This window comes from Gadus morhua, chromosome 14 (genome assembly GCF_902167405.1).
Source record: "Gadus morhua chromosome 14, gadMor3.0, whole genome shotgun sequence".
NCBI lineage: Eukaryota > Metazoa > Chordata > Actinopteri > Gadiformes > Gadidae > Gadus > Gadus morhua.
The window spans coordinates 27,507,789-27,531,259 of record NC_044061.1 but is presented as its reverse complement, the minus strand read 5'-3'; the positions used below and the strand labels follow the sequence as shown (position 1 = coordinate 27,531,259).

Here is a 23,471-nt window from a genome sequence, read left to right as displayed (position 1 = left end):
CTGCTCTGCGCCAAGGCAGAACACGGCTTGACGCTTTTAATTTGAAAATTCACAAGTGTGTCTTTGTGTGGTTGTTGTCTTGAGGCCGCCGTTATTTATGGTCACGCGCGTCTCTCAGCGAGCCGGACAGGCATGGATCGGCTCACTGCTCGTCCACTCAGGGTTCGTCTCCACTACAGTGTTCGGCCATCAGTGTTGACCTCCTGAGGACCTCTGAGGGACCACTACAGTCCAAACATCAAAGGTTCTCCTGAGGAGCCGCTGCCAACTGATGGATCTTCAATAACCACTGAACCAAAGCCCTCCCCCCCGTCTCCGGTACAGCATCCTGTCCACTCGGTCGACCCAACCCAGGAGGGGGGTTTTAATGGGGGGCGTAGGGGAACTTTTTAGGGGCTAAGGCAGCCCGGACACAATGCCCCTGTGTGTCGGGGCTCAGTCCACCAGACGGCAGCGCTGTGGAAAAATAGTTGAGGGACGGCCCTGGAGCCAGGCGTTTCCCCCCTATTCCGCAGGACCGGCCTGGTCATGCTACAGAGTTCAGAGGTCAGAGGTCAATCCTGCCCAGGGGGGGCAGACTGGCTAAGAAGCTCTGCTGGATTCTGATTTCACAAAAGCCACTAAAGCCACTAGAACTGTTGAGATACACTCTGGTGCAATATAGAGAGTACAGAGACATGGTGGTCTGTAGAGTACAGAGCAGGGTGATCTGTAGAGTACAGGCTGGTGTGTAGAGTAAGAGCAGGCTGGTCTGTAGAGTAGAGTACAGACCACGGCTGGTCTGTAGAGTACAGAGCAGGTTGGTTTGTAGAGTACAGAGCAGGTTGGTCTGTAGAGTACATAGCAGGCTGGTCTGTAGAGTACAGAGCAGGCTGGTCTGTAGAGTACAGCGCAGGATGGTCTGTAGAGTACAGACCACGGCTGGTCTGTAGAGTACAGGCTGGTCTGTAGAGTACAGAGCAGGTTGGTTTGTAGAGTACAGAGCAGGCTGGTCTGTAGAGTACAGAGCAGGCTGGTCTGTAGAGTACAGAGCAGGCTGGTCTGTAGAGTACAGCGCAGGATGGTCTGTAGAGTACAGACCAGGGCTGGTCTGTAGAGTACAGAGCAGGCTGGTCTGTAGAGTACAGAGCAGGATGGTCTGTAGAGTACAGAGCAGGATGGTCTGTAGAGTACAGCGCAGGATGGTCTGTAGAGTACAGACCAGGGCTGGTCTGTAGAGTACAGGCTGGTCTCTAGAGTACAGAGACAGGATGCCTTCTGGGAAAACTTCACCCGAACCTGCACGTTAGTCAAGTTTAGTTCTCACTGCCGACGCGTGGCCAAATTAAAGTGTGTATTCGGCGGCTTTAAGAGGTCGGACCCCCGTCTTTGATGGATCTTTCCGAGGATCCACACGTTGATCATCGTTAAGCCTTACATTTATGAATGTATTCTTCGTTTTGATAGTGCCTGGTCTGACATAAGCTCCTCACTAAGAGAGACCCGGTAAGACCGAATGAAGAGCGGGAACTCAGGCCAAGAGGACGTTGTTTATTTTCTGAATTGCAAACATGAGATTTACATTTTCATAGTCAACAAAAGTGTATATGGTTTTAAATGTCAATATAATGTTTGTTTAAAAATATAAAGATTTCTTAAAAAAAAGAGAGAAGTGTTTGTATTGTTTGTAAGTATGGCGCATGAAATGTGAAGACGTGAAACACTGGCGCCACCCCGCTGCCAGGGGAGGTCACGACATGAAGGCCTCCAGGCTAAAGCATGAGAAATGACCGTTAGCTCTTCAGCCAATCCCAGTGAGGTGTATGTGGTGGGTTTTAACGTGTTGTATATGCATTGTATGTATAAACTATTGTGACGATATTCAGCACTTAACAAAGCACAAAAATCAAGTTAGAAAAAGTTTAGAAGAAAATATAAAGCTACATGTATATTTTAACAAGTGCACCTAAAATGAATAACAGTAAAGGATCAGCACACTATCTCATCCACGAGTGAAAGGTAAACTAAGTGAAAGATTTAGAACACATTATAATCCAGTGTGTCACCCTTCCCAAGTGCATTTGGACATAAACGACTAAACAGTGACACTACAGTGGAAAAAACATTTGAAAAGTGTATGAAAATCAAGTTCAACTAGATAGTAGTCATCCTGGTAAAACGTATTCAACCGGTAAAACGACATGACATGACACACTTTTAAATTAAACTTCACTCTAAAACCAGTATTAATTTAAAATCCCGTTCAGTGCCTTTCCTCTACAACAATAAAGTGATGGGTATTTAAGTCACGTAGCGTTCTGAATCCGAAAAAGTTTCATCAGTGGCCACAGGGCAGGAGGCCAACACGGAGCTGAGCGGCCGCTCCAGGGCGCCCCCTAGCGGTAGGAGGCAGTCACGGCGCTGAACGGCCGCTCCAGGGCGCCCCCTACCGGCAGGAGGCAGTGACGGAGCTGAGCGTCCGCTCCAGGGCGCCCCCTAGCGGCAGGAGGCCGTCAAGGAGCTGAGCGGCTGCTCCAGGGCGCCCCCTTGCGCCAGCAGGCCGTCATTCAGGCATGCCTTAAGGGCAGGGTAGTCAGGTGTGTCTGTGTATCCCAGAGCCATCACCTGGGTTACATACTGCTGCACCACACCTGCGGCACGACAAAAACATATGCACCATTACACACACGCACAAACACACGGTAACACACGCACAAACACACACAAATAAACACAAACACACACCCACAATCACACACACAACCTGTCATTAACCCGTGTGTTGGTTCACCCTAACAGACAAACCAGTTTCACTCACTGGAGACTCTCTTCTCCCCGAAGCAGCTGCTGAGCAGAGTGGGAACGTCCTCTAGGAACCTGGGATGGGGTCAGCGAGGGGGGGTTAAGGATTAACATCGTTATGGAACAGTCATGTTTCAATCTAAAACAGTGTGTGGAGCAAAACCATCCATCTTAACATGACATGAATACTATTAAAGGCCCTGTTGCAGGGTTCATTTTCCAACAAATTTGTGCAATTTGCTTGTTGGTAATAAAGATTTAAACTGTTATCCATTGTATTTAATGTTGGTAGGTATCACAAAACGGAATGTAATACGAAAAAGTAGGTACTATTTTAGCGGTTTGCGATTGATTCTCATTTCCCCCAGAATGCATTGCATGACGTCATGTTGGGGAGAAACGGACCAAAGCCGCATTGAGACCCTTGAGGGTAGAGACTAGTAATTGAGTGTTCAGCAGATTATACAGATACATAGATAAATACATCGATATATATATAGTTAGTATATGGTACACGTGAACCTCCTAAGACGGCTCAATTTGATTGGTTCGCTATCTCGGGATATTGGGCAAGATATATTGGGCAATATCCCATGATTGAGATCTCAAACTCTGGATATTGTTTATATCGCAAAATGTCCGCTAATAAAAACAATAATAATATATATTATAAATAAATCCAGGTAAAAAGTGTTATTTCGTTTATTTTTGGAGTGTTCACGTGTAGTGTATATATTAAAACAATTATTCACCTCAGGCTTCGTGAGTTGAATAATTGCGAATATAGCCCCCGAGACCTTCAGTCTCGGGGGCTATATTCCCCACTATTCAATTCGCCTTTGGCGAATAATTGTTAATTAATAGCCTCGATAGATAGATAGCCTAGTCAAGTCTTTATTAATGCCAAACGACACAAATCGTCGGGAATTAATTTAGGTGATTCGGCTCAAACAGGAGAGTACAAGACCACATAGAACAAGGGAGACAACAAGTCTGACTGGCAATACACAAAATACATCACATTAAAATTAGACACATGGGTAGACAGACATACAGATAAATAGGTTATATTCTTTGCCAAGCGGAGCCAGCCAGTCCTTTGCAAGTATGCAAATTAGCCATGTGCGTCAAACAGAAGAAAGACGAACGAATAGCAAGCGAAAGCTAAACCAGAGTGCATCAGTCACACATTTTAGGTCCATTCTAACTTATGGTAAGAGGCTATTCTTTAATTCTTTGCAGTGACTGAATGTTGATGATAAAACTGATTGTTTTGCATAAGATGAGTGTGTGCGACTGTGCACGTGTCCCTTCCGGCTTCGGCATACTGCATGGTTATGAAGGCCATGTGGTTAGTTGTGGTCTTAGGGAAGCAGCCTAGCCTTGGAGATGGAGAAGTTGGAGTGATTGTGTACGGGTGTGCGAGAGTGAGAGAGAGAGCACATGGTGATGTTTGGCTTGTTGTGGGCTGTCTGTCAGCATCCGCCGGGTTGGACGAATGTGCTTTGTGTATGTGTTCAATGTACATCTCTCTGATCGTATTTGCTGTAGATTGATGGTTAAATAATGTCACACCACGATCGGTCAAACTTGCAGGCAGTCATTTGCAAGTGCACTGATTGAGTGTCTGATAGCCTATACCTGGCATTTATTCAGTTGATTGCTCTTCTAAATGCGCCAGATCGGTACCAATTATGTGTTTGCATTGTAATGCACTACTTTGCCTCTCCTTGTTATAAACTCAACACGGTTAACCTGCAACGCAGCCTTTAAGTAAACAAATCTCTCTGGACTCCAAAGGATTCACTGAATTCATCTGAAATCAGAGCGGTTCTCCCCCTCAGTAATGAATGGTTGAATAAGTGAGCGCAGCGTTCTGTGGTGACAGGATGTTGACCCCTCACCTCTGCTTCTGTGTGCAGATGGTCTGCGGGTCGCTGGTTGAGTCCCAGGGCAGCGTGCCCGTGAGCCAGTGCAGCAGGCAGTAGCTCAGGCTCTGCAGGTCACTGCGACGGCTAGGCCCTGAGGAGACAGGAAGCAAGTGGATGAGGACAGGTAGCACGGAGGAGGAGACAGGTGACAGGAGACACACGGTGGAGGAGACAGGAAGTACACAGAGGAGGAGACAGGAAGCAGAGTGGAGGAGAAAGGAAGCACACGGTCACGTTGATTCATGAGACGCATCCAGACCAGGACTGGACTGGAGGATGGCTGTGTTCTAGGTCCTTCCAGTAACTGATGGATGGACTGCAGCGCGTTTCTAACTAGTGGCCACTCAATTTACAATATTGCCTCAGATTCAGCCTTTCATACACAGTCACACACTGACGGCGGAGTCAGCCCCTCCGGGCGACGGCCAGCTCGTCAGGAGCAGCCAGGGTGAGGCGTCACGCTCAGGGACCCCTCGACAGAGAAGAGCAGACCAGGGTACAGTGGTCCAACTCACCTGCCCCCTTGTGGGCGTCCACGCTGACTGTACTCCAGAGCGCCCTCGTGTGGCGTGCGGCTGGCACTCACGGTACTCCACCTGCTGGCCCCCGGGACAGTAGCGGAAGGCGTGGGAGTAGCCAGCGAGGAACACCTGGGGACACGGAAGAGACGCTGGCCGCCAGCGTCAGAGAGACGGCTCCCCATGCGCTGCAGAGCTCCGCAGCGTCAGAGAGACGGCCTGCACTAACTTAGCTTGTAGCGCGTAGCTGTGTGCAGGTTTCAGTCGGGGTCACGCGGTCACAGAGGGGGAGTGTGTGTCTCTTCAGATCTCGTCACCTGGGAGGGGCCCTCCGTCGAGATGTAGATGTTCTCAGCGTTTGATGTCCCCGTGAACGTACTCGTTGGAGTGGATGAAGGTCAGAACGTCCAGCTGTGGGAGAAACAAGAAGAAACACCGTTATTACCGCGGAAGAGGGCCAGACATCTCCGGCCCTTTGAGAGCATTCTGGATCCTCCTCATGTCAGAGAGACAACTCACGATCCTGCAGGCCAGCTGGAGAACGTTCTCTCGGACGGGAGTGTGGCTTGGCTCTCCAGGATGGACTGCAGGGTCTGGGCCCATGCTGGGGAAGATCAGAAACCTACAGAACACACAGAGGAGTCTCACCAGCACACTGGAATGGAAAACTAAAGAAGAGCCTGGATAAATAACCACTTCTGGACCTGTATTGGAGTGCATGGAGACCGAAGCCCACACAGGAGGGCAGTCCGAGGGAATCCCAGCCTGTTGCTTTTGATCCACTTTTCCACTTAAGACAGATGTGAGAGATAAGAGCGGTCAATTATGCACAGATAAACCAACATAAACATAAAGGAAACTAGGATTATGATGTAGTGGACATCTATAGTGTACCGAGCCCATCGTAAAACAGAGAGCAAGCTCTGAACACCATGTGTTCACGGCCCGGAGGGGGGCGAGTGAAACCACCAGGGTTGGAGGGAGTGAACCTAACAGAGGGTTGGAGTGAACCACAACAGGGTGAGAGTGAACCACCAGAGGGTGAGAGTGAACCACCAGAGGGTGAGGAGTGAACCACCAGAGGGTGAGGAGTGAACCCACTTGATGAGACTTTAGCAGCGCGCTGCAGGAAGTTCTGCTCGTGGAAGATCCGACCGTCTTTAGCGCCCTTCGAGGAAGAGGAGGAGAGGGGATCAGGCATCAAGGAAATATAAATGAGTTTGGAGTATTGATGATATTGATGAAAAAATAATAAGAAGAAGATATAATGAAAACCTGGACGGGTGACCATCCACCTTGGACTCACCAGTTTGAGAATGTGTTTGGATTCCTTGGAGTTGGAGGCGAAGGCTTAGAGGGAAACAAAACAAGAGGTGAGGAGGAGGCCACACAACATGAACCTTCAGCTCCACGCAGCTCAAGGATCTCCTCAGTCACCTTCGTAGACCAGGTCCGTCTCCGTCTGACTCAGCAGCTTCCCCAGCCTCCACTTCCTGCACGCCGTGTCTGTAAGCTCCACCTCTTCCTGCAGCGGTATCACAGCAGACACACGCTTGCCGCTCCTTGACTTTACCTTCGACCCCCGGCCTGCTCGCGTGCACACACACACACACACACACACACACACACACACACACACAAAGGTTAGTTATACGGTCAGTGCTGGTTAAGAACTGCGTAGAAGGACAACCTTGACGTACGGATGTGATTGTGACGTACGACCCAGCTCTCCTTCTGAGGGGACGTCTGGGCGGGCTTGGGCCCCGGGCTGGGGTCCCCTCCGGGGGAGGTCCTGAAGAACGGGGAGGGGGAGGTCGAGAAGTTGTCTGCTGAGGTCTCCTTTTCCTCCACCTGCCGCTCACACACTGACCTGCCCCTTCCTTTAACTAACACACACACACACACACACACACACACACACACACACACACACACACACACACACACACACACACACACACACACACACACACACACACACACACACACACATTACGGGTGCCCAGCAAAACAGACACCAGGGGATGGTGGAATCTACTGGTTTGAGTCCCAGGTGGCGGTGACGTAGGACGAGTTCAGCTCACCTGGCGTTGGGGCCTTCTTGGCCGGCGAGGCGTTCAGACCCTCCATCCCATCTTTCTGTTTGAGGGCAGTTGGTGTCTTGCCTTTTGGGGGAAAATGGCTGAGAATCAACCAGTTGATCAGCTCCGAAATAAGAGCGTTATCTTTGTCCAAAACGTCTAAATATCTCAGGGCCTCCAGCTTCTGACTTCACACGTTGGGTTTGTAGTGATGAAGGTGTGTCTTCACAACTAGAGCTTTTCCGATACGATACCAGAATCTGGAATTCCTCCGATACTGAAGTATTGGGTATTGGCGATCCTATGCGCCGATCCGATACAATCAAATGATAGCTCACTTACTACACAGGCAGAGAACCTCATAAACACGTGTGGTGTTATGCTCACGCTTAACTAGAAGAATAAAAATGTATTATTATAATTATAGATTATAAATTTAAATGATCTAGTTCTGAAAAAACAAGATGCTTTATCGTATATACTCTGAATCGGCCGATACTCAAGTTCAGGAATCGGAAAGTAAAAAAAAATGGGATGTGAACATCTCTTCTTCACATTACACACAAGCAGGTGTCTACCTCTGGCTCTCCCCCCCTTGGGGAGGACAGGAGAGGCATCCTGGAGGGGAGCTGGATCTTCTGCGGGACGTTTCCCCCGAATCGTATAGCAACGCGGCGACCCCAGAGGAGGCCGGGGGGAGACGGAGACGGGAGAGAAACTGCCCGAACCTGAAACCGATACAGACAGGAATGGTATCGTTCACCCAGACAGAAACAGAAACACCTACACTCCAACCGGATCGTCCCCTTACTCTCTCCAGAACCACAGCTTGTGTCGTCTCCCGATGGTCCCGCCCCCGCTGGAGCCGGAAACTTCTCGCCACAAGACGGGCAGAATCGGAAATCCGCTTGCAGCTTCGTCCCACATTGAGGGCAGAACTGAAACGGCATCCTGCAGACCAGCCGAAAGCAGAGGGTTCAGATTTTAGATGATGGGAGCGTATGAGCTTCGACTCAAGAGCTCCTAAAGGTTCGATTGCGGTTACAAAAATCCTTTAAATGACAAATGAAACCAATAACTCAATAAGTAGACTTTTTCTTGAAGGGTTAAGCGTGGCAGGAGCAGGTCGGGTTATTATGAGGACAGACATTCATGTTGGTTAGTTTGTCAAAGGACCGATGTTTGTCATTCAAATATGAGTTATTTTGAGCAACAAGTCGTTGATTGATCATTATGTGTTCGATTGGCCCAGTAGTGAATCTGGGACCCTAACCCCAACCCTGGGCTCCAATAGTTCACCCGAACCCCACACGAAGTTAGCTTTGTGAAGGAGACGAGTACAATTCTGACACAAATCCGGTTCATTCACATTACGTTTTGCGGTGCGATACACTTTCAGTTTCTATTCTGCTTCTACTTCCTATGCTTCTGTTCCCAGCAGCTCAAACCTGAAGTAACGCTAACTATCTAACACATAACCAAACTAACCCAGAGGGTCCAAGGAAGAGACTACTTTAAACCAGCCTCCTTTTGTACCTTATTAAACCGTCATAATAAGCTGTCATCTTTAGTACCTTATTTTTATTATCCTGATGTTGTTTACAGCTCCAAGTTCCGGCAGCTTCTTCTTCTACTTCTTCTTCTTCTATTTGGTTTTATTGGCGGTTGGCAAACAAACATGTGCATTACCGCCACCTACTGGTTTCTTTATGCATCTTTATTTACTATTGTAACCTGAGTTACCCGGATTTCATATTTTCTTTATCAAATTTGTCTCTTTTAAATATCCAAATACGTGCCTATAGCATCTATCTCCTGACATTTTCCTTAATATATTCTCTAACTCATATCTTTCTTTAATTTCTGCCAAATTATCCTGCATTTGTCGTCTCTCTACTTCATACTTTCTACAGATGTTCATTACATGATCTATAGTTTCCTGCTCCTCACAATGATCACACCTCCCTGTGTCATGTTTTCCAACCATAAACAACGATGCATTTAGCCCTGTATGTCCAAATCTTAACCGTGATATTACGGTTTCTTCCCTTCTGCTCCTTCCTGTTCCCCTGGCCTCTCCTACTTTCCTCTGAATTTTATAAAACCACCTTCCCTTCCTCTTCCTCCCACCTCTTCTGCCATTTCTCCTTCATTTTCCTTTTAATTATGTTTTTACCCTCCATCTTGCTGATATTTATGCGTAATTCAATTTCTTCACATTTTGTTGCCTCTTTTGCCACCTTATCTACCACCTCATTCCCTCTCACTCCAATATGTGCCGGTACCCACACAAACACCACTGTTATACCCATCATCTCTATTCTATATAAAATCTGTTTTATCTCTATTAGAATGTCCGGCCTGCTATCTGACTTACTGCTCTGTAGACTGGTTAAAACTGAACTTGAGTCCGAACATTGTTACTTACTGGTCTAGTTTCCTCTACCCAATGTATTGCCAATAATATTGCAATCATTTCTGCTGTATACACCGATACTTCATCATTGACCCTTTTACCCACCCGCACCTGAAATTCTGGGACCCAAAATGCTACTCCTACTTTACTTTCTGCACTCTTTGATCCATCTGTATATATCTTTACATAACCATAGAATTTATCAATATACTCTTGCACACTTATGGCATTACAAGCAAACTCTCTATCTTTATTTTTCCTTTCTAGAATTGTCAGATCTACTGTAGCATCTGGAAGAATCCAGGGTGGGAGTGCTGATATTGGTACTGTTGGACTAAACTGTATCTTTTCAATTCCAATTTTTGCCCTCTGCACTGCTGTCCAACCAAAATTCCTAACTTCCTTTTTCTCTTTTTCCCAACTAGATTTTAACGTGTCTTGCGCTGGATGGTCCTTGCTATGTCCTTGTAAATGCACCCAGTATGTCAGTGACAATTGCAGCCTTCTCAAATCAATAGGCATGACCCCCATTTCTACCTGCAGCGCAGCTATAGGGTGTGTTTGTAAAACCGCCTGTACATAAACGCACTGCCTGATTCTGTATACCTTCCAGTTTATCTTCATATTGTCTCTGCTGCTGCCCCCATATACCACACTCCCATAATCTATAAATGCTCTAATTAAAGCATCATATATACCCTTTAGTGCCACTCTAATCCGCCCCCCACTCTTTTCCAACTAGACACCTCATTATATTTATAACCTTTTACATTTGTCCACAACCTTCTGAATGTGTATTCCATGTTAACCTTTCATCAAACCACATTCCTAATAACTTAAAGTGTTTTACTCTTTTTAGGTCTTGTTTATAAAGTTTTAATTTAATCTCAATCTCCCACTCTTTTCCTGGTGAAAACATTATGTTTGTCTTCCCTACCGAAACTTAAAACCCCATTTATAAGACCATTCCTCCACTCTATTGATTGCCTCCTGTAATTTTTTATCAATGAATTTCATATTTTCCCCCTCTTCCATATTGCCCCATCATCTGCAAATAATGAAAAACACATACCACTCTCTATTTCTTCAAAAACGTCATTTATCATAATGGAAAATAATAGTGGACTAATTATGCTCCCCTGTGGTGTTCCATTCTCTATTTTAAATTTCCCTGACAAGCTTTTTCCTACTCTCACCTGTATTGATTCTCCTCAGTAAAAAATCTTCAATCCATCTGTATATTCTCCCTTTAACTCCCAACTTCCTTAATCTAACTAATAATCCTTCTACCCACATCATGTCATATGCCTCTCAATATCAAAAACAAAGCTACAACACTTTCCTTATTTATCTGTGCCTTTCTGATCTCATGTTCTAGAAATATGGTCGGATCCATAGTGTTCCTCCCCTTTCTGAACCCACTCTGATACTTTGACATAAATCCTTACTCTCCATATAGTATATTAATCTTTCATTTATCATTTTTCTCCATTATTTACATATATTTGATGTTAAGGCAATTGGCCTATAGTTCTCTGGGTTAGAACCTGTCCCTCCTGGTTTAGGTATTGGTACAATAACTGCCTCCTTCCAACTTTCTGGTAATTTACCTTTCTTCCAAACTCTATTGTATAACTCCAATAATATTCCTTTTGCTGCTTCACTTTAATACTTATCATTATATAACAAACCTGATCCTTTCCTGGTGCGGTCATCTTTGTTTTCCTTAATGCACGATTCATTTCTGTCATTGTGAAAGTCTTATTAAGCAAATCTTCATTTTCTTCCTCATCTTGCATCAACACTTCATACTCCACTAAAGTAGCCTCCCTCCCTCTTTTTCCCTCTTCACTAATATTTTCTGAACTATGAACTTTCACAAAAGCCTTTGCTAACATCTCCCCCTTTTCTCTTCCTTCATTGCTATTGTTTCCCCTACCTTCAAAACTGGATATCCATATTCTCTCTTAACCCCATTCATCTTTTTAATCATGCCCCAAATCTGTCCCAATTCCGTTTCCCGTCCCACCGAATTGCAAAAATTCCTCCAACAAGTTTTCCTTGCATTTTTAATAGTTCTCCTTACATTTGCTTGACTTCTTTTATATTCAATAAGGTTCTCAAACCTATGGTTTCCCTTTAGCCTTCTAAATGCTTTATTTCTACTCTTGATTGCTTTACTACATTCTTTGTTCCACCATGGTACCATCCTCTTTTTCCCTTTTCCTTCTTTCCTCTTAATTGTTCTCTCAACAGCCTCTAATATAACTCTGCACACATTCGTATTTAGCTGGTCAACATCTCTCCTATCTCAATTTCTAACATTTCTTTCTCACTTATTTCCTTAAATAGTTCCCACTCTGCATTGTGAAAGTCCCAATTCATCACTCTTTCTAGATTGCATTCTTCAATTGTCAATTCTACTCCAATGATTATAGGATAGTGATCACTTCCAACAGTCGTTTCTTTCCTTACTTCCCATGAACATACTCCTGCCAGTGTATCTGTTACTAGTGTAAGATCTAACGCTGACTCCACTCCATTGCTTACATTTATTCTTGTCCCCTCCCCATTATTTAAACAAACTATTCCCTTGTTGTCCATTAATTCCTCTATCACCTTCCCATTATCATCATCTTTCCTTCCTCCCCATAACGTGCTGTGTGCATTAAAATCTCCACACCATATAGCATTTTGCCTTTGTCCTACCCTCTCCAATTCCTCCAACTTCATTTTCTTACATGGATTGTACAAATTGATTATAGTCATTTTCCTTTTATTAACCCAGATTTCAATAACAATTATCTCTAGACTAGTTTCATAATTCATTGGTACTCTTTCATACAATATTCCTTCCTAAACGTTGCACATCCCCCTGCCTGCCGCTCATTCCTATCCAGACCAGTCTAACTGAGTTGTATCCTACAATTTTAAAATCCAAGTGTGATTTCATCCATGTTTCTTGTATACAAATGATTTCTGGTTTAACGTCTAATTTCTCTATATATCTCTTAAATTCTTGCCCATTCGATATCAGGCTTCTGGCATTCCACTGCAGAATAAGGAACACCATAATTATACTACTTAGTAACCCCTTCATTTCTATTGATCTCATCCTGTACCATCTCTCCCGTTACATCCTTTATGTCTAAGTATTCCCTTGTTGCCTCCACAACAATCTTTATCCGATCTGACCTTGTATTTTTGTCCTGCATAGCTAGATTTATGACCTTCGCCATGAAGAATACAAAGTCAGCCTTATCCACAATCAAAGTGTCCTTATTCACATCACATTGCAAACCTACTGGCTTTAAAGCTTGCTGTGAATACTGTTCCTTCTTCTACTCTAAGAGCAGTCGGACGTAGCCCTGTTCATGAGCTGCTGCCGCCTAGCGGAGGCTCGGGATTATTACACTGTTGCACTTAGAATTGTAAAATTGTTTGCCCAAAAAAAAGGTCTCATTCCAATACATATTATAAAATCGATATGAATGGCGTCAAGAATTTGGATTCGTTCGAATTAAAGCATGGTAAATACTGAGTATAGATAACAACAACTTTGTGCCTTCTCATTACACATTATTCCCACAGAAAGATGAGTTAAAGCATTAAATATTAAAGTCATTATTTATGGTAGGCCTAAATAATGATCCTCAGTTCAGACTTTTCTAGAAACTTTTAATTAAAACCAACCTTTCTAAACAAATGCGTCTTTTACAAATGAACAAACAAAGAAATATCAATCGATGCTTTCACACGATAAATAAAATATATTTATTTTTGCATAGTTCACATATTTTCCATTTGAAAGTCTCCAATATATGACTCGGATGGTGTGTATTTGGCATCGGTATCAAACTACCATTGAAAAAACATTCCAACATGGGATCTAGAATAGTGTTAACTATTGGCATTAAATGTAAATCATGGGCGCATTGTTTACTAACTTTACACATACTTGGCAGCGCAACTATAAAACCTTTCATGGAGTTAAGTATTTATACTGCCATCACATTTTGCTGTATACCTTTGTCTTTGCTATTCAGTGTCATAACATGATCAGAGGGTTTCAGTCTTGGTGCCTCAGGTGATTGTTGTTTACCTGAGGGGGAAACTCATTCTTACATTCCTAAATGGGACCGACCCTCATTATGGGGGCTTTAAGCTGCCTTAGTATTACTGGAGGTCCATCAGATGTCCAACAGTATCTCTTCAGATGGTATTAACCAATGAACAAGCAGTAAGGCCCGGGGACATTTAGTAAAACATGGCGTTGTTTTAGATTCAGTTTGCTACACCCCAGCTTTTTGATGCTTTCTATTCCTAAATCAGATTTGTGTTATGTTAGCCCTGATTAGAATATAATCAGTCACACAAAAGCAGTCCAATCAGTGGCCGACTCATTAGTCCCTGAAAACAGGAACAAGCTGTGGTCGTAGTGTTGCTGATTGGCTGATAAAATGAACCAATCAGGCTTTTCTTTACTTGAGTTACAAAAATATTAACAGCTTTTCTGGTGACTTGCAGTTCCTATTATCAATATTTTTTTATTAAAAAAAAAGATTAAAATGATGGACCGGTATAGGGATTATAGAAAATACTAATAAAAAATCTGTTTTATTTTAATAGCACAAAAAGTCAAACAGGCACGTGCTGTCCTCTGAAATACAGTGTGGACTTCCTATAGATGATGATTCACCAGCTCTCTGTGGCATGGAATTAAGGGCTGGTGGGAGAGACATGCCCTGTGTGACAGAAACACGCTTCATGCTGCTGGTGACTGTAAACAATGATCGTTATTATTGTGGCTGATGACCCGAAGGTTCCTCACACTTTCCTCCTGGGTTGATTGACTATTTTATATTAATAAAATGTATTTCATAAATAGGAAGAGGAACTGCCATATTAGGGTATCTATGTTTGGTATCTGAGCCTCAGCATAGGGTGAATGGGAGGACGTGGTGATGAACGTAAAAGAAACTTGGTGATCAGACCGTTAAAACAACGAGTCGAACGAGTGACGGATTCAACCGCTAAAAAACAACAAACACAATCCAAGTACATAAACTAACATGGAATAGGGCTATCATTATGTATACTCAAATGGACCGTTGCTCGAAAGAAGAAAAGAGAAGGGAGCCCCGCGAGACCAGAGAGGTCGCTTCGATACGACCAGCGAGGTCGCTTCGATACGACCAGCGAGGGTCGCTTCGACACGACCAGCGAGGTCGCTTCGATACGACCAGAGAGGTCGCTTCGATACGACCAGCGAGGTCGCTTCGATACGACCAGCGAGGTCGCTTCGATGCGACCAGCGAGGTCGCTTCGATGCGACCAGTGAGGTCGCTTCGATGCGACCAGTGAGGTCGCTTCGATACGACGCAACTACAGAGATCCGAACCGACAGACGGCCGCTGGAAACAACGCGGAACATCAGCTCGCTTCCTGTTCCTGCCCTTTGTCCTCACTTGCCCAACCCACCCCCAGCCTCCTCATCCTCGTGCCCCTTGGGAGTCGGGCCCCCTGGGGTGGCCCCCGGCCACTAACAGGCACACTTGCCGCCCTCCGGGGGGGGGGGCTGGTCCAGGGGGGCGGGCCCGGTGCCGTTGGCGCGCACCGTGCCCTCAGGGATCCAGGAGCGGTCCACGCAGCGCTCCATCCGCCGCATGATGAGGTCCAGCAGCACGTCCACGGCCCCGCCCACGTTCTGCCCATTGGCCGCGCTCGTCTCGAAGTACGGGATCCTGGGGGCGGAGTCAGGGGTCATGGGTTAGAGAGGAGAGAGGGGGTCGCTCCCCTATAGTTAAGAAGGTTCTACTTTAATCTTCCAAGCGAAGAGATGGGTTCAGGACAGCAGCAGAACTTAAAAAGATTAATTAAAATAGGACTAAAAAAGATATATTAATATAAATGACTCTTGCAATGTCTATAATTTCCACTCGTTCATAGCCTAAAATGTTCCGGAGTCAATGCTGATGATTTCAATGATGTTATCAATTCAATGAAATCCCATAACTGATATATTCTAGAAATAAAACATGCCTGCCAGCCTGTACCTCTCTCTCTGTTTACAAGAAACTTACTAACGGACACTCCCAAGCCCCTCCCACTCCTCATAAGCCCCTCCCACCCCCATAAGCCCCTCCCACTCAGGCCACCCAGCAGCCGAGCTAGTCCACGTCACACAGCTTCAGAACTGTTACTGAGTTCTTAAATCCTTAAACTCTGCCAGCGTAGTAACTAAGAGGGGCGTCATCTCACACTCTAGGACTTTCATTAAACTAATTGCTTTATCAAACAAAGCAACTCATCTGCATAAAGGCGTAAACAACAACAGTGTGTCTCCGCCCCAACTGGGCCACATCAGGTCCAAATGAGGATGGTGTCCTCAGAGTCCCTCCTCTGTCGACCCCAGTGTCCCGAACACGTACAGCCACTGCTCCCTGAAGGCGTGTCCCACCGACAGCTTGTCAGACCAGGATATGAATAAGGCGGACCATATATTTGTCTTCCTGGGACCGCGTATGCTCCCTCACTCCCCTGAAGAGGGCCGGGCAAACAGAGATCACGGCCTCCTAGACAAACGCTGGGGGCCCCGGTTCTACAGGGCACGGGTTCTACAGGGCCCGGGTTCTACAGGGCCCGGGTTCTACAGGACCCGGGTTCTACAGGACCCGGGTTTTATAGGGGCCGGGGTTCTACAGAAGGAGTTTCGCAGGGCCTGGTTCTACAGGGGTCAGCGGTGCTACAGGGCCCCAGTTCTGCAGGAGGTTCTGCCACCATGCGAGAGCCACGTACCCGTACTTGTCGGCCAGGTCGCGGGCCTCCTCCTCCTTCACCGCCCGCTGCTCGCTCAGATCACATTTGTTCCCACATAGAACGATGTCTGGGTTCTCACAGTAGGCGTGAACCTGCAGCTGACCTGCAGACACAGCAGAACCAGAAAACAGGAGAACCACAAACACCGTTAGGAACCAGAGAACAACAAAAACATCTGAAACCAGAGAACATGAGAACAACAAAGTCTGAGCAGATCTTCAGTAAACACCAACCAGACAGCGATTGTTGGGTTCAATTTGTTTTGTCAAGTAAACAAACATTTATTCTAGATAGATTCCCTGCAGCCTGAGCTTTAATTAACCTGAGTTTAAATGATGTCATTTTGAATGAAACCCCTCCACCCTCAAAGTAACATCCACAAAGTAAACTTTCCCTAAAGCGGTCTGAGGAGAAACCTGGAGAACATCTTTAGAGGCTGTTAATTATACTGATATATAATATAATACAAAGGTGATGGTGGCAGTGGAGGAGGCTCAGTTTGAATCAGATGAACGACTCACTCATCCAGTTCCGGACGTTGAGGAAGCTCTGCTCATTGGTCAGGTCGAAGAGCAGCAGGAAGCCATGGCGTCCCTGAAGAAGGCCGTGGTCCAGACTCCGAAACCTGAGGAGAAACAGACAGACGTAAGACCAGCGAGGGACGCCTTGAGTGGGAGATTCCAGGATACCGATAAAATTCACAATGTGTTGTCCTCTTTAGCTGTCAGGGAAAATATTAGATCTTCGTTATTGGAAAAAAACTGAGCTGTTGTAAAGTCTTTCCGCCATTCATCGCATCTTTTACAAAGCGTTTTCATAAACACATGTCATAAACACATTTATGAAACAGCCTTGAATGGAGACGGATCACAGATCACAAGTCACTTTGGATAAGCGCGACTGCTAAATACCCTAAATAAATAAATGAAAAGTAATTATATTGAAGAAGAACCACAGGTCTGTGTATGCAGAGAGAGAGAGAGAGAGAGATAGAGAGAGAGAGAGAGAGAGAGAGGAGAGAGAGAGAGAGAGAGAGAGAGAGAGATGAGAGAGAGAGAGAGAGAGAGAGAGAAGAGAGAGAGAGAGGAGAGAGAGAGAGAGAGAGAGAGAGAGAGAGAGAGAGAGAGAGAGAGAGAGAGAGAGAGAGAGAGAGAGAGAGAGAGAGAGAGAGAGAGAGAGAGAGAGAGAGAGAGAGAGAGAGAGAGAGAGAGAGAGGAGAGAGAGAGAGAGAGGTGAGGGAGGGACGTGTCTCTGTACCTCTCCTGCCCGGCTGTGTCCCACAGCTGGATGTGGATCTTCTGCCCCTTGCCGGTGGCTCCATCGGGTCCGTTGGCCTGGTACAGCTTCAGAAGACAACAAGCACACAATATTAATATTCAAGAGTCATACTGCAAGTTCCTCATACTGCATGATCGGTGCAGAAATAACAACGTCCGCCCGGTTATGTTTAGGTTTGTGGGTTTTTTTCAACAAGAGATTATATCGGTGGTGATCAGGCAGTTCTCTTTAAAATAACACTTAATGACAATGAGCAACATTACATGTCAATGTAAACATCAAATAAAAGAAACAATCAATGATACAGACTGACAAGTTCTGTTATATCATTGGCTACAGAATAATGATTAATAAAAATAAATACAGACTTCTACCAGCTTAAAAATCACAAACCAAACCGCGATGGAAAATAAAGTTTTCACTCTGATCACATAAAAACACTTTATTTTAGGAATTAACCATAAATGACTATGCTTGCAGATATTTCAAAGGATCGCAATGCATTGTACATAGTAAAGGATTAGGGCCGTGCAGTGTACCATGATCGGTACTGTATCGTTACATTCCTGCACTTAGAGACCGCCCAGCAGGTTATCATATATGATGTTGGCCATGGTAGCGTTCATGTTCTTATGTGATTAGAGGCTGTGTCAACAGCATTAGCTGAGTGTTGTGGTGTTTGCCAAGTATTATAATGTTTATTCTGAAGGAGTGTACTACGGTTCTGTCTTAGTCATCCTCTGTGTGTTACTCAGAACCCTTTGCAGTGAAGTGCTTATCAGTCAGGCTTTTGTTAGAAGAGCCTTGTTTCATGGTGTGCAAATGTAAGAGTTTAAGCTTTCAATGTACACTGAAAAAAAAAGAGTTAGAAACACTTCCACCATGGGGCCGGACTTTAACGTTTGGGAGGTTTCTGCTCACCACCCTCTTTTCTCTGAAGTCAATCCCGACCGTGGTGATGAACTTGGAGTTGAAGTTCCCGTCCGTGTACTGGTACAGGAAGCTGGTCTTCCCAACTCCTGAGTCTCCCAGTGCTAGGAACTTGATGAGGTAGTCGTAATCACCATCAGACATCGTGAGTCTTTCTCTAGAGCAGAAGGAAAACACGCAGACAAAACAAGACAGGTTTCCCTCAGAACAAGCAGATTCTTGCCAGAAGAGGTTCTCAGACCTGAGTCTACGCTGAACGATTACCACATTATCATTTCATTTTTAAAGTGTTCGCTATGCACTCAGCTTCAGGACAAAAGGAAGAGCAGCACGGCAGTAAAGCTGTTTAACCAAAAAGGCGAGGTCTTCTGACGGAGGTGCCATTGCAACATATCCTGGATCTTAATCTCAGGGCAGATACGCAACAGCAGCCGGTTCCCCTCCCTCCATCTCTCAGCACAGACACCTATCTGCCTGCATAATGGGAATCAAGTCCACTTGGTTCAAAATTAAATGTAAGGCATAAAGGGTCTCTCACAATGTCCTACCAATGTGTGTGTGTGTGTGTGTGTGTGTGTGTGTGTGTGTGTGTGTGGTGTGTGTGTGTGTGTGTTTGTGTGTGTGTGTGTGTGCGTGTGTGTGTGTGGTGTGTGTGTGTGTGTGTGTGATCCCCCATTCACTCAACATATTGATGCTGGTGACAAACATTGCTTGCCTTGGACTATAAAATCCATAACCTTAATTCAATAAAATCTAAACTGCCACGTTTGACTCTGAATGGCACTCCTGCAGTGAGTCTAGCGTACATCACATGACCACGGGGATTTAGACACTTCACATTCTTTAGCCATAATGAGCCTTTCAACTCGGTTAGTAAGGAGCTTAGTCTGGAGCAGTACCTATGGGAACGCACTGGGAGGAATGGGTTGGCACGCTTTAATAGATAATGTCAATGGAGAGCCATTCATCATCCTTTAGTATTACAATGCAGCCTAGCGAGAAAGAAATGCAGAAAGATCGATATGAATCTACAAACGTTAAAAACAAGAAGCTATTAACCACAGACGACTCATCAGAGTCAGTGGAACTGGGACAGTTAAAAAAAAGCAAGCATTTAGAGGAAACCGATGCACACGTCCATCCTATGCCGACGTGAATACCAATTATTCATCATTAAAAAAGCCATTCTAGAGCTGCCAGCCTAATACACACAGTTACATAATCATTCACATAGTGTCATGTTGTCTCTCAATAGTTATCTGGCCACGTTTTACAGCCCTTCCTGAAAATAGTTTTTTTAACAGTCTAAATTACATCACAGCCTTTTCAAAAGTCACTTCTTGTATTTGAACGGACACAACTATTTACTACTATAGCAACTATTGCGCCAACTGAACCGCTTGAGAATACAAATGCAGTCTACATTCTAATCGATGAAACAGTTATCAGCTCCAGCACCAGGATGATCATCATCATCATCATCATCATGTTACAGGCTGAGGCAGCGGTACACTTGTACACCTGTCCTGGTAGCAGCTGCTTTGCTCCAACACCCCTCGCACCTATAGTGTCCGCTAAAACATAACGGATCCGTGGACCCAGTCCCACAGGGCCTACCCTGGCACCCTTCCCACAGGGAAGACGGATACGAGGAGAGGCCCCGTAAGTCGACTACCACACGTACCGAGGCCCCTGACACCCCGTTACGCACACACAGGACCCTGACACCCCGTTAGGCACACACAGGACCCTGACCACCCCCTTATGCACACAGGACCCTGGGACGTGTTACGCACGCGGCCCACACATTCTTCTTCGCTTCGGAGAAACTTAAGTTATGGTTTTGCCATGAAGCCTCGCTGACGCACTCAATGCTCGATTGATTGTTCGACATAACATGCGTTTTAAAAGAGGAGACATCCATATCTAATCGGCCTCAGCTGGCCCTCATGTGGTCGAGCGGTCAGGTGACCTTTCTCACACAAAAACAAAACTTTAGAAGCCGCCCCCCCCCCCCCCCCTCACCGGACGAAACATCCAAGACTGCACCGAGCCTCTGAAAAGGCTCCCGAACGAGGTGTTAACCCCTTATGGTTCTCAAGGGTTAGCGCCTGTCCGCGGAGATCGTAGATGGTATTAGTAACATCAATGAGCTGCAGATGTTCATTCAGGGGTTTGATGTGAACCCAGAGAGCTGTGAGAAGACATGTCCATCTGGGACCGGAGGAGACGACGAAACCCATTTACATGTTGGCCCCGAGCAAAGAACGAAATCAGAGAATTGTTTGACTTAGTCTCTCAAGTCCTTCAGGATCGGTATGTGAGGTACTTCAGCAGACTTCTACTGCTTCTTGGCTGTCTGGATAAGAACTAACTGATGCTGTTTTCCCGATTAACATTTCCTGAAATTAAAACTTACCAGCCGCAGTGTTGGCGCACAAGGTTCCGGGGATCGAAGGCACTTTATCGTTAAGCTTTTCCTAAAGTTAAACTTTGTCAAAAGTTTTCTCAGTCGCCGCTTTGATCCATTTGTTGCACTGCCTGACAACGAGGTTATAATAGATATTCCACTTTGGGTGAGTGTGTGGTGTCTGAGCAGATCAACCAAGCGTTGGTCTGCTGAGCGGCTCCTCCCCCAGACTCCATCCTCCGCCTCATGAGGAAACATCTACCAGCAACATGGTGGTCTGTGCGTCACTCCAGGTCGCCAACACAGGGCTAGATCAGAAGGTTCTCAGTCCATGCGTCGAGTTCACACTAGTGTTACACGGTTGGATGTTATTGCCATGTGGGCAAAGAACACCCTTTTCGAATCCACTCGGAACCAAAAGTAAACGATCGCTTCTTTCTGTCTTGAGCCAGCCGCCAAACCCTTTGAATGCTGAACTGTAACCGTAACGGTGGCCTCATGCCAGTAACGGTACCCGCCGTGACGAAAGGGTTCATGGATGTGTTAACAGTTTTTTTCAATTGCTTGAACACATTTTGCAAAATTCGGCTCGTTGTGTCAAAACTCAACAAACAAGCAAATAAGACACAACACTGGGCAATAAACCATTCACATCTATGTCAAATTTAAACTCGGCTATCGAATTCTAACAATTCTTTGTAAAAATGGCACTCTGATGACAAAATGATACACACTTGCATCATATGAATACACTTTCAGATTAGCAGCAACACACTGGTCTACTTTATATAAAACACTGCAGTCTTTCATGTTCACTGTTTTTATTCAGTTCCACAGAGGGCACGTTTTCACCACAACCAATAGATCAAATACTAAATACTGTACATTGCAGTACTGTACATTACAGTGCAGTAAATACAGTTTGAGCAAAAAAAAAACAAAAAAAAAAAACCTACTGTACTGGTAAGTTACCAGTACAGCAGGGTTTATTTTTGTTTTATTTTTCTGTGTTACCAGTGGTAACACAGAAAAACATGGCAATTGTGCGTGGGTGGGCTTATGGATCCTACCGTCTGTTGGGGTCTGGCTGTAGGTCTCATCAACATCACAAGCAATGTTTTCTCCCGCTATGCATCGGGTGAAATATTGCCTTGTGTGCCGAATCCATCCATGGATTGACCTTAAGTCGATGTCTCTGCAGGCCTGTTCCAATGCCTGCAGAAGAGGCATGCGATCATGTGGTTGGCGGTCATATACGCGCCAAAAAATCTTCCATGGGGTTTAGAAATGGTGGGTAAGGGGCAAGTATAGGACTTCAAATTGAAGATGGTTGGTGAACCAGTTGTGGACCAGAGCAGCCCGATGGAAACTAACATTATCCCAGACAACAACAAACCTGGGCTGCTCTGGTCGGTCCTGTACAGCTCGATATTGTTATATATTGAAGGGACCTAGTTTTGCTTGATGGTGCAGTAGCCCTTGAAGGCTTATGGCAGCACACAATGAGATAGGCTAATTGCCCTTTGGCCAATTATGTTACGACCCCGTCGTCTTGTTTTGCTGAGGTTGAATCCAGCCTCATCAATGTAAATAAATTCATGAGGCTGTGCAGCTCCAACCATCTCCAAGACGCTCTGTAACAAATCAAAATGCCTGTAATACATATTTCGGATGGCATTACTCAAAACACTAAATTACAGTACTACACATACAGAACCCCCACCCCATCAAACAGGTACCTGGTACTGCTCTGAATGTATCTATGTGGTACTGACACAATGGCACATATTCAGCTGTAACTGGATGACACCAATACTGTAATGTAAATGTAAAGGACTGTAACACTTACCTGTACATATTCACGTCGAAGTCCTTTGACCCTGACACTGTTCCTCTCAAATGGGACCCTGTACAATTGCTTCATGGTAATTTGGTGCTTTACCAAGATGCGTCTGATAGTGGAAATGCTTACTCGCTCCATGTTATTGAATACTTCTCTATCTGCAAGTATTTTTGCTTTAGCTGGTTGAGACGGATTGCATTGTTTGCTCTGACCAGGTCCACAATGGCAAGTTCCTGCTGTTGGGTGAACAGGCGTTGGCGTCCGTCCCCAGAAGGTCTTCTAGTCATTCTATAGAAAAAAGCGACCACAAAATGTGACTGTATTGGTTTGCTTCTTTTTTACAGTACTGTATACTGTACTTTACTGTATACACCATCGAAAGCACTGAAACACTCAATGTAGGTAATCATAGGATGTCACAAAACTACCACTTTCGTTCAAAAAGGAGCATTTGCCACCCTGCA

At 45.2% G+C, this 23,471-nt stretch overlaps 2 protein-coding genes across 2 annotated transcripts; both read right to left on the bottom strand.

Moving 5' to 3' along the window:
* Positions 1-1,510: 1,510 nt before the first annotated feature.
* Positions 1,511-8,989, bottom strand: vrk3 (VRK serine/threonine kinase 3). Its single transcript, XM_030376613.1, is given in 19 exon segments — positions 1,511-2,630; positions 2,798-2,856; positions 4,686-4,803; positions 5,228-5,255; positions 5,257-5,292; positions 5,294-5,362; positions 5,548-5,589; positions 5,591-5,641; positions 5,750-5,852; positions 5,935-5,984; positions 5,986-6,020; positions 6,332-6,398; positions 6,537-6,580; positions 6,668-6,817; positions 6,931-7,116; positions 7,315-7,395; positions 7,890-8,039; positions 8,123-8,262; positions 8,886-8,989. Coding segments are annotated over 18 exon segments (1,563 nt in total). The 5' UTR covers position 8,262; positions 8,886-8,989; the 3' UTR covers positions 1,511-2,475.
* Positions 8,990-13,477: 4,488 nt separating this feature from the next.
* Positions 13,478-21,627, bottom strand: rab27a (RAB27A, member RAS oncogene family). Its single transcript, XM_030377080.1, has 6 exons — positions 21,174-21,627; positions 18,746-18,909; positions 17,804-17,889; positions 17,068-17,171; positions 16,526-16,649; positions 13,478-15,471 (listed from the first exon to the last, which is right to left on the bottom strand). The coding sequence occupies exons 2-6, from the start codon at positions 18,896-18,898 to the stop codon at positions 15,270-15,272; spliced, it is 669 nt and encodes a 222-aa protein (XP_030232940.1). The 5' UTR covers positions 18,899-18,909; positions 21,174-21,627; the 3' UTR covers positions 13,478-15,269.
* Positions 21,628-23,471: the final 1,844 nt, after the last annotated feature.

Coding starts and splice junctions, on each gene's coding strand:
- rab27a (XM_030377080.1), bottom strand. CDS start 18,898: ATGTCTGATGGTGATTACGACTACCTCATCAAGTTCCTAGCACTGGGA. Junction 17,172..17,803: donor GACACAGCCGGGCAGGAGAG/GTACAGAGACAC, acceptor GTTTCTCCTCAG/GTTTCGGAGTCTGGACCACG. Junction 16,650..17,067: donor CAACGTCCGGAACTGGATGA/GTGAGTCGTTCA, acceptor CTGTGTCTGCAG/GTCAGCTGCAGGTTCACGCC.